We start from the raw sequence: 11,258 nt of genomic DNA, 5'->3' as shown, positions 1-11,258 counted from the left end.
TGGAGTTTGTTTATATTCCTACTGGAACATCCAGACAGTAAGGCATTACAGTAATCTAATCTAGAGGTGATGAAAGCATGAACTAATATTTCTGCATCATGTAGTGACAATATATTTCTTATCTTAGAAATATTTCTGAGATGAAAGAAGCCTATCCTAGTAATATTATCTACATGAGCATCGAAGGATTGCCTGGAGTCAATAATCACTCCAAGGTCTTTTACTGCTGCTCATGATGAAACAGAAAGACCATCCAGAGTTACTGTGAGATCAGGAAGATTACTTCTAACAAGACCTGCTGTTTTGGTGACGCTCTGATCCAGTTGTCTAGCCATCACATCGAAGTCGCTCAGATCCTTACACTTGCCCATTTGTCCTGCTTCCAGCACATCAACTTCGAGAACTGACTGTTCAGAGTATGTCCGGAAAACTAATCCCATCTGAATAGGGTTTAATTGTCAAATTGTTAAATTGATCAAATAGAGCCATACCTGGAGTACATAAAAAAGAGTAAGTCTTCTTTTCATTTTATAATCATGCTTAGCATTCTGTGAGCTTACTCATACATGACATGATGCAGAGCTACTCCTTTTTTAAGTCCTCTGATATTAATTCACATAGCACAGAGCAGGGGAAATTGATATTTTGATACATCACCTCAAAAGCGCACAAATATAAATATTTCATATCACATAACCCGTTATGATCCTGTTTTTTTTCTTTAGTCCAATGCGAAGGTATTTCGATAAGAGTTTAGTGGCTCGAAAAACGACTTGCAAAGGCACGAAAGACGAAGTATCGAGGCATGGTCTGTTTTGCGAGGATAAACATCACATCGCCAGCCATGGCGCTTGGTTGATAAGCTCGGTGGGGAGAATAAAGGCGTAGCAGCACATGCTCTCTTTAACAAGAGTAATTGTTTGCATCGCATTGTTCAGTCCTCCCGTGTCGGTCCTTGAGAATAGCTCGTTTCAGCACGACACGCAGAATTCAGCCAAGGTGTATCAGCGTAGATAAACCTCTTCCACGGAAATGGACGTAGTCACTAATTCGGCTTGGTCGTAAGCACAAACACACGTCTGTGATGTTCCGGGTTTGCTCGTCATTCTGATAGGAGGAGAGGAACAAAACAAACCTCGTGTCGTGATTATAATTAGTCTTATACTGTATATTTGAATCCCTTCTTGACGCCTTGGTGTCTGTGAGGAAAGATGAACCTTGAACATGATTAGGTCAGAGGAATTCAACTAAAATAATGCACATAAGGTCCAAATAAGAAACAAACACAACAGAATGATGATAAATCCTCCCTCTTAATCCTTAACCCTGGGGTTTTTGACCCTTTTTTTGGCGAGCAACCACATTTTAAAGGCCCACCGCATATAAACAAGAGGACTGGGCTTGTGTGTCACATTGCAGCGTATCAAAGTCAGGAGATGTAGTCGAAAGAACACGCACCACCTCAGCTGCTACATCCAATATTTGATTGGGGCAATGACCTTCATCGATTGCTATTTTTGAGAGGCTGGCGATGCTTTCTGAGTTCTAATCTACACTCTCTGAAACAAAGACACCAAACTGGACTTATTCTTATCGCTGGTGTGGTACCACAAATGCAACAGAGTTTGTACATTTTGTATGTATGATGTTTTCCTGAAAATGTCAATATAGTGTACCTTTAAAAGTGCTTTACAGTACATAATTGGACCGTAAGGACCACATGAAACTTCCTAGGTCAAAATACACAATAAAAGTCCAAATTATGCACCCTTAATAGTACTATCCCAGCAACAAGGAAAAGTACAGCTCGATCCTGTTGTTTATGAGAGTACACAGTCACGATTACTCAAGGCATCTCTTGATTAACCTCTTGGGCTGATAAACTACTCAAAGGGACCGGAACACAGTGAGGGGATTCCACCAGTAGGAAATGGCGAGGAACGGTCGGCTAAGGCATGCTAATTAGAAGATCGGAACGTGGCTCGAGACTGCATTTACTAAAAAAAAACATTAATGAGGGCTGATGAGGGGGAAAAAATGAAAGAGGTGCTGCAGTGATGTGACGCTAATTTCCCAGCAATGGGGAGATAATTGGCTGCGCTTCACGATCCCTTGTTAATTTATGACCTTGTAAAAAGTTTCTCTGGCCTGCAACAGTGAACTCTGACACAGTCCAACCTATCCAAACTCCTCGGTTCCCTGGTGTGTTTGTGTCTATGTATGACAGGGAGGGATATTAGCATTAGAGTGAGAGAGAGAGAGAGAGAGAGAGAGAGAGAGAGAGATAGAGAGATGTGGCAGATAATAAAAGTCCAGAGGATTTTCAATTAATAGTTAACTGAGTTTCAGTTACTTCAGTCTAAGAGTTTGGAGCATATAGGTTTATAGATTTGTCAGACTGATTCATTTGGAGGTCATGAGGCGTTACTGCCACCTAGTGCTTTCTACCAGTCTTTTTCCCGTCAACCTTGTAGGCAAAGCACATTTGGGTCCTATGCGGCCTTTCCAAACTATTTTCCTGTGCACGCTCTTTAAATGAAAAAAATCCACCTTGCATATCAGTCTTTATCATTTAAATATGACCTTCAGATTTGCTTTGTACTGAAAATCTGAGCTGACTTTACTCGATAAAACCTTACCCACAATGCTATTCGACTACCAGCTTGATAGTGCTGCAGTATGATTTTAGCCCTCGGTTCATCTCTACCTAAAGAGAGCGATGCAGCAGCGCTTTAACCCTTAAGCACAAACCGGTCAGCTTCCGAAGCTTCAATCTTCATGCTAAAATACCACAACCCCATCGCACCCGTCATCTCATAGGCTGCTGACTAGCCAAGCCGGATCTTTGCCGTGACTCATTGCACCGGCGTCGTATAGCCGCATTGCATTGTGAGACTTTGAGTCCAACGTTTGCACCAACGTCTCTCCAACTTCTGCGTTAAATTTCGCATTAATATGATTGCTGACCATGTCAAGAAGATCTTGCTCTTTTGGTTTTTACCGACTAACAGCGAAACAGTAGCACGCAACTGCTAAGTTCACACAGAAATAATGAAAATACAGCACAAACCAACAAACTGATCACCACATCACCAAGCACATCACAAATATTTCAATAAAAACATATTTAATGGGTTTCAGTGTGGGGTTTTCCTTTAACCTGGTGGTCCTGTTATAACCAGTAGTGCAGTCTACACCTGCTTAACATCCAACACTGTTATAACAAAGTACAAAACAACCATGGCTACGAAGTAGTGTACGTAATAAAACAACAAAATATTACTGCACTTAATGTTATTAAAAGGGATATATCCTGAAACAGGTAGTCAGCTAGCTAATTGAACTAGCTAGTACAGAACTGTCTTTTAACTGTGTCATGGTTTATGTGCTTATTATGCGTTTGTGTGGTTTATTATTCATCTCACAAAGACTTTTGACAAATATTATTTAAATATATTCAAAACCTTTCTGCAACAAATAAGTGTTGTAATGTACCAGATAGATAATCTTGCTAAATAGAAAGTAACCACACTCAAACACTGAGAGTCTGGTAATGCTTCCCATAACAAACTGTTCTGAGAACAGTTTCGATTTAGCCACTGATCCTTATCCACCTCATTTTAGCGTCACATACCTGATCCTAGATCAGCGGTATGCTTTTTTTTCTGGAGTCGTGCGTATGTGCGTGCGTGATGTCGTCTTCGCGTACGTATGACGTACTAACCGTCCGGCGCTAAATTTCAAATAGGAGGAAAGGTAGCGGAGTTCCTCGCCTGTGTGCGACTAGTTCCGTTGTTTACAGTACATTACAGATTATTTTCTGTAAAATAACATTGTTTTAATCGTAAATAAGTAACCGGATATTCATTAGCAAGTTGCGCGATTGTATACAGTGAGTATTTAATCATGTTTGTTGAAATGTGGGTTAGAATTGTTTATTAGTGACCCGAGCTAGCATGCTAATGTGGCTAGTTGTATACATTTTAATGTTTTATTTAAAGTTGGATAGTTTTGCTTGTAACTTGGCTCACGTTTATCCTTGGAGATAGAGATTTAGTTAACGAAAATATATTTTATATATATTTATATATACACACACACACATATTTATTCTAACTAGCTAGGTCGCTAACTAACTAACGCATCTTAAAGTACTAAATTCGGAATAAAAGTGAATTATTCTTAATCTCCCGAAGGACAAGGTGCATATTTCTTTAAACACGCAACGTGAATTAGCATTTGAGTGAACTAGAAAGCCTTTTAACGTTCGGGTTATTTGTGTTTTTAACTAAACGATTCAGAAACGAATCATTCAAGTGAATCGACTCAGCTGATTCGAGTCATGAAAAAGAACAGCATTTCTCAGTCCCTGCTACTGCTTCCTCGATGTCAGTGTCATCGGTCCTGCTTGATCATTTCCTCCTACCGTACCAGTGTGTCTGAGTGCACGAGACCTGGGAATCTGTAATCTGGGAATGGTACAGTATTTTCCACCCCTCACTCTAGGTTTGATTGACAGGCAGCATGAGTGTAGTGAGCACCCCGAGTTCCCGGCCACGGCAGTGGTCCTCTCCGGCGCTGGGGCACAGGACGGCCCTCTCCGCCACCAGCACGCCGCTTCTCGGATCCATCCAAACCAACGACGATGAGCAGGAGCGAAGGCAGAGGCGCAGGTCCAAAGTCGTCGACCTTCACGCAGGGGCCGATTCCTCCATCAACGAGGCCTACGGGTGAGTCCCTACTCCCTCGCTCCACTGATCGTGCTACAGGGAGGAATTGTATTCGTATTCATTTATAATCTTTGAAACAACGTGTTTGGTGTGTTTACAGTAGCACAGGAACTCCCGCTGCTGTGCCCAAGCTGTCTTCGGCACAGATCTCGGAGCATTACTCCACCTGCATCAAACTCTCGACGGAAAACGTGAGTGAAAACTCAAAACACACACGTGTACGCGCAGAGCTAAACAGTTCTAATGGTGCTGGTGTATATTTATAATAAGCTCATCAATCTGTCGGTAGAAAATCACCACGAAGAACGCGTTTGGCCTGCACCTCATCGATTACATGGCGGACATACTCAAGGAGAAAGACTCCGAGCTCAACTTCAAGGTGAGTGAGTCTTGGACCTTCATGAATATCTTTAAACGTTCTGTCGGAATGCCACGTGCACTCTGGCGATACCCAGGTCTGCTGTAGTAGGCGTGTGATGGGACGCCGTGTGTGTGTGTTCGTGTTCAGGTGGCTGCAGGGACGCTGGACGCCAGCACTAAGATCTACGCAGTGAGGGTGGACGCAGTACACGCCGATGCATACAGAGTTCTGGGAGGGCTGGGCTCCGAGACCAAACCGAAAGGTCTGCATTAGATGTGCCAGTAATATTGTGTGTGTGTGTGAGAAATTATATCCACATATTAAAGGTGACATATGCCATGCCACTGTGTGTTCTATGTTCTACTTTGTGTTTCTGTACCAGACCAGGAGGCAGAAGAAGAGACAGAGGGCAGTGTGAGTGAACAGGCAGCCACCAAGCAGGCCCCAAAGAAACGTCCTCCAAAGAAGACGGTGGAGCAGAACCTAAGCAACATCAACCTCTCAGAGTCAGAGATGAAGTGTGAGGTAAAGGACATAGACGTCTCATCACACCAGAGTCTTCACTCTTAATGAAGAATCTCAAAACCATATGCTTTGTTGCACTGTATCAAAGTGAGGGTGTAAAATGCAGGGACTGACTACTGCAGAGGCCACACCTCCTTTACTGTGTATTATAGCCACATAAGCCACACCTCCTTTACTGTGTATAATAGCCACATAGGCCACACCTCCTTTACTGTGTATTATAGCCACATAAGCCACACCTCCTTTACTGTGTATGATAGCCACATAGGCCACACCTCCTTTACTGTGTATGATAGCCACATAGGCCACACCTCCTTTACTGTGTATGATAGCCACATAGGCCACACCTCCTTTACTGCGTATGATAGCCACATAGGCCACACCTCCTTTACTGCGTATGATAGCCACATAGGCCACACCTCCTTTACTGCGTATGATAGCCACATAGGCCACACCTCCTTTACTGCGTATGATTGCCACATAGGCCACACCTCCTTTACTGTGTATGATAGCCACATAGGCCACACCTGCTTTACTGTGTATGATAGAATCATAGAGGTGGAAGGAAAACGAGTGGGAAATAGGTTTATATAGTAAGTGTTTGTTTATTAGGAGCAGAATGCCTGATATCCCTCGTCACATGTGTATCCTGTTACAGGTGGACCCCATGTTCCAGCGCATGGCTGCCTCTTTCGACGAGAACAGTACGGCTGGAGTGTTTCTGTCTGTGTTGTTCAGCGAGGACAGCTGCTGTGAGCTCAAGTTCCCCTCCCACATGACCCTGCTGCGCTCTAGACCACCTGGCTCGCCCTCACCTGTACAACACATACCTGCCTCCCCCTTCACAGGTACTGCACTAAACACCTGTCCGTCTGTGTACGTAAAGTCTGAGCAGCGAGACAGGCCTCATTGGGGGATTGTTGTTTTTGTACCTGCAGTTAGTTTGAAGACTCTGGAGGAAAAGATGCCCATCTGCCCATCTCTAGAAGAGTTCTCCTTCACCCAGTGGACACCTGAGCAGGTACACAAGCATATTAAAGGGAAATTCCACCCGTCGTGTGGTCCTAACGTGTTATTAAAGTGACGTGTAAGAAAAAAGAAAAGATGTGGAAGCCTGAGAGTCACACTCGCTGGTGACGGATGAATCTTCTCTGTCCGTCTGCACAGACGACCAACCTGAACCAGCTGCTGGACAAGATGAAGCAGGGCGAGCACGCATTCGACGTAAATGCTGACGTCGAGCCGGACGAGGCGGCGGATTTCGGCGACTGTTTCGACGGGGACGGAGACGATGACGGAGGAGCGGGAGACGGCGGGGATCCCTTTGACGAGCACAAAGACGCCTGCTCTAGGAGGAGCCCCGAGAAAGGACGGTGAGAGAGAAGCAAAAAAATACTTTATCGTTTAAATGAAAAGACGAAAGCGTAGAACCGAGCAGTGGAGGTGAGCGCTGAAGTGCGCGTGCCGTGTTCCGTGCAGGGGGATCATACCGATCGGAGAAGGCGACATCACCACCATGTGCCTGCAGCTGTCGGACAAACCCAGGGAGTATTCGTACTTCAGCCCGCGCACCATGGCGACGTGGGTCGGCCCGGGATACTGGCTCTTCAAACCCACAAACAAACGTGAGCTCGTACAGATTCCACACTGTTAAATGTTCCTACTGTCACGTCACGTCACGTGACGCAGCATTGGTTGTGTTTTGTTATTCGCCGCGCAGACGACCACAAGCCGGAGAAGGAAACGAAAAAGCGGGCGCCGAGAAATCCCCTGGTGATCGACTTCTTCAGCGAGGACGTCCACTTTCACAACTACTTCCGCACGACCAGAGTAAGATCTCGCTCCGGTTTGCTTTAATACACACAGCTTTCTTTTTTTTTTTACCGGAACAGGTGTCTGTTCTACTCCTGTTATTTTGTCCTCCCGTGACTCACGTCCTTCATTTCCAGGCAGCGACCACCATCAGCAAATCTGCCCTGAACACCAGCAACAAGAAAACGACGCTGCCAGCGGATTTCCAGTACCCGCTCGGCAACCTGTCGCAGCTCAGCCTCAAACCCGCCAGCACGGTGACTCGCCGAAAGACCTGCAGCACACTGAACAAACGTCACTTCCTGTTAAAGCTGCCGAACTTTACGCAGATACATTAACAATTTAACGTGGTTTTTTTATTATTATTTGTTCATTTTTTTTACGCTCTAGCTGATTGTAAAAGACAAGAAGAGGATATCGGGCGAACTAGCCGAGGACATCGGAGAGTACGACTACGACAACGCTAACGACACCGCTAACTTCTGCCCGCGGCTGCAGGTACGCACGCTCAGCAATGCGATTTTTAATGGTTTTTTTGGCGCTTTGCTCACCCCTGTGATGAAACCTGGCAGCTCTCGGACAGTGACGACGAGGTCGAAGGCTTCGCAGGATCGGATGACTCTCAGCCCATGACGGACAGGCTGGACGCTGACGGCGTCTCCACGTACGGAGAAGACTGCCTGGTGCCTGAGCCGCATAAAGTAAGAGCAGACGTTCTCACTGTTAATAATAATAATAATAACAGAGTCGACGTTCTCGCTGTTTGGGTTTACCTTCACCTTATTATTTCTGTGTGTTTATCACGAATATGATCCCCCACCAGGGAGCGACATGGGCCGTTTAGTCCCGAGTATGGATTCCCGTAAGGACGAGAGATAATATTTACTGAGAGGATAGTATTATTCTGCAAGAGTTGGGCAATGTGAAGGAAACAAAGATGCATCAACTCTCTCTCTCTCTCTCTCTCTCTCTCTCTCTCTCTCTCTCTCTCTCTCTCTCTCTGTTCCAGGTCAACATCATTGAGATTAATTACGCCAAGACGGCCAAGAAGATGGATATGAAGCGCCTGAAGAGCAGCATGTGGAGCCTCCTGACAGACAGCCCTGAGAAACCAGCCAAGGTATTCTGTTACACACACACACACACAGTAGGATAGGCGAGTACGTATCAGTAATAATAATCTCATCCCCGATCTGAGGCGCCCGGGTTCATTTCGCATTCCATTTCTCTCTGTTTGCTTTGTTTTAAATTTCTGTATGATTTTTTTTTTTAAGGATGTTGAGAGCGAGACTACAGAAGTGCCGGGAGAGAAATCCTTCAGCCAGTCCACCAGGACGCTCATACGAAAGTAAGACACCGGAACACTCGAGGCTTATGCTTATTTGCACATTTTTGACACTATGGTAACGTTTGATTGACAGACCAAAAGAGTACGCCAAATCCAAGATGGCTTCCGGATTCATGCATGTGTTCACCACACAGGGTTAAAAACATAACGGCTACTACACTCGTACCGAAATCGCCTAAACCGATTCGGTTGGGATTTTTCAGATCGCTCTTCCTGTAATATACACACCTGTCGCATGCCTGAAGGAGCGCAGCTCTCCTTCGCGCACCAGGATCGATTATATACTAATTCGTGCCTTTCGCTCGTTTCCCGTTCCAGGCTGCCCGGCACCATGGCCAGTAACCTGTCCGTGCCCTTGGCCTTCGTCGCTCTGCTGCATCTGGCCAATGAGAAGGTGAGTCCTAAAGAAAATAAATAAATAAAGCCGCAGCCATTAGGTTTGCTCTGTTTTCCACGCGATAAAGCGTCCGGCGTCTCGCTTTCATAAAACCTGGAGGCCCTCTGCGTTAAAACCATCGGGGCTTGTCATCAGCGAGAGTCGTAAACGGTAAAAACGACAATTAAAAAGTGGACTTTATGACACTGTAATGGTTTTGCAGTTAGTATTAAACACGTGAGTGTTATTCTATTTAAAAGAAAAAGAAAAACAGCTGGTCGGTACACTGGTTTACCAGAGAAACATGTTGAGGGATTTATTATTATTATTATTATTATTATTATTATTATTATTATTATTTGGGTAAATTGTATCTGCTTCAGTGCGCTTCACCGTGGGTATCGTGTCCTTTGAGTGATGAGTTGTCTTGGTTTTTTTGGCTTCATCAGATCGGAAGACATTTTTGCAACATGGTTTGGGGTGATTTAGGCAAGCTGGGCTTTTTTTTAATTTATTAACGTGAGGAAGAGCTTTAATGTAGTCTTCCTACAGAGTGTGATTTCCCGCTCACCAGAAGTCGTGTGTTTTCTCGATCACAGAACCTGGAGCTTCACAAAGTGGACGACATGTCGGACATCATCATCAGGCAAGGACACTGAGGACACGCCCACGCCACCGGATTATTATTATTTTTTAAATCATTTTAAGGGATTATTTTTTTAGAGCCGTGTTGTTTTTTTTTACAGTGTACAGTACGTTTTATCCCACATGTAAGGAGCCGCTGTTATACAGCAAACAATGTTCCGTAATAAACTTTTTAACCGTGATTTAGAGGGAAAATCGTGCTGTTTTGTTTTGTTTTGTGGACCGTGCTACACAAGACACGGAAATGTACACTTAATTAAGTCTGTCATTCAGCATCATGTGAAAAAAATGACACCGAGGGAGGAGCAGGTGAACTGCGTCTGCAGATAGAATACAGACGTACCTGGACGTGACCTTCTCGCTCTCACGCCGACCTATGAAGGCCGCTTGCTCCGACACTGCAGTGACCCTCGAACACCGTGAACTTTTCTCCTCTTTTATGTCTCGTCTTGTTAATTTAAACCTGTTACATTTAATGTGTTTTTTTTTCCTTTTATGTGTTTTTTCCTTGTATGTGTTGCATCATTAAAACTCTTACCTGAATTTTAAGCAATTAAAAAATGTAAAGCACTGCATCCTTAAATAGGCTTAGATAAACAATATATTAAGGCCAGTATGAACCATGGTATTTGCATATCCTAATTGCAGCAGCCAATGAGAGGCCCTTTGTAAGACTTTGATGATGATGTATTTAAGCTAGCTACTTTCTCACTGTAGGTTTTAGGTGAGTTATGCAGGTTTGTTACAGCAATATAAAGCATGCATTTTAGCTAACGAGCAAACCAAGCCTGCTAAATTCTTGGTTAGAAAGCCAACTTCACTGATAAAATGAAGCTCCTCAGACCAGTTATCTCTCCTAATTGCCTGTAACTACAACTAAAATATGTTGGCTTGGAAAGGTGTCCGATTTGAAAGTATACGCTATATCTTTGGCACCCAAAAGCACAACATAACATTTTAGAAGACAAATTGTCTTGCTTTTAAAATTCACTGCAGTCTACCACCCAGTTGTCCACACTGAAGCTAAAGGGAGCCAGTCAGATTAAGTTTTTTTTTTAGACCTTCTACAGCCTTTATAAAAAACCAGGGAAGAGCTACTGACAATTCATTTGCATATTCTAAGTAGCTCCTATGGCAGCCTGTAAACAAGAACCAGCTAGTGACAGCTCATTTGCATATTCTGATTAACTCCTAAAAGCCTATTTACGGAATAGATATCAGGACGCTCTATCATTTACATATGCTAATTTTCTCATAGCCACAGCCAATAGGAATCTTTTTTTTTATGTCTGCGCGTCTTATTTGTATATTTCGATAGCTTTCGTTCACTGTTAAACAGACTAATCTGAATAAGCTTGTTGAGGCAAATCACCTGCACGGGAAAGAACGGAAGGGCGATGTGCTGGGAGGGGCGTGGCGCGATGACGTCACCGAACCACCTGAGCTGGGCGGGGCGGATTT

The 11,258-nt window shown here is 44.2% G+C and overlaps 1 protein-coding gene and 1 long non-coding RNA gene across 6 annotated transcripts; one reads left to right on the top strand and one right to left on the bottom strand.

Annotated features, from left to right (window-relative positions):
* Nucleotides 1-3,738: 3,738 nt before the first annotated feature.
* ncaph (non-SMC condensin I complex, subunit H) lies at nucleotides 3,739-10,153 on the top strand. Of its 5 annotated transcripts, none has more exons than XM_053610472.1 (18): nucleotides 3,739-3,892; nucleotides 4,520-4,730; nucleotides 4,834-4,921; nucleotides 5,020-5,109; nucleotides 5,239-5,353; nucleotides 5,474-5,616; nucleotides 6,275-6,464; nucleotides 6,555-6,637; nucleotides 6,784-6,989; nucleotides 7,096-7,241; nucleotides 7,337-7,446; nucleotides 7,566-7,685; nucleotides 7,819-7,926; nucleotides 8,001-8,129; nucleotides 8,438-8,548; nucleotides 8,703-8,776; nucleotides 9,095-9,170; nucleotides 9,752-10,153. In XM_053610472.1, exons 2-18 carry the CDS (start codon nucleotides 4,525-4,527, stop codon nucleotides 9,809-9,811), a joined length of 2,055 nt encoding a protein of 684 aa, XP_053466447.1. In that variant the 5' UTR covers nucleotides 3,739-3,892; nucleotides 4,520-4,524; the 3' UTR covers nucleotides 9,812-10,153. The 5 variants fall into 5 exon arrangements, with proteins under 5 accessions (XP_053466447.1, XP_053466444.1, XP_053466448.1 ...); XM_053610469.1 differs by having other exon boundaries at nucleotides 4,831-4,921; XM_053610471.1 differs by lacking the exon at nucleotides 3,739-3,892 and having other exon boundaries at nucleotides 4,339-4,730; nucleotides 4,831-4,921.
* On the bottom strand, nucleotides 8,431-10,253 carry LOC128599104 (uncharacterized). Its single transcript, XR_008384361.1, has 3 exons — nucleotides 10,141-10,253; nucleotides 9,005-9,177; nucleotides 8,431-8,531 (listed from the first exon to the last, which is right to left on the bottom strand). It is a non-coding gene; the product is annotated as an uncharacterized LOC128599104 (long non-coding RNA).
* Between the last annotated feature and the right edge of the window lie 1,005 nt (nucleotides 10,254-11,258).

This window comes from Ictalurus furcatus, chromosome 22 (genome assembly GCF_023375685.1).
Source record: "Ictalurus furcatus strain D&B chromosome 22, Billie_1.0, whole genome shotgun sequence".
Lineage (NCBI taxonomy): Eukaryota > Metazoa > Chordata > Actinopteri > Siluriformes > Ictaluridae > Ictalurus > Ictalurus furcatus.
Note: the sequence above shows the minus strand (reverse complement) of the source record. Positions and strands in the feature narration are given on the sequence as shown.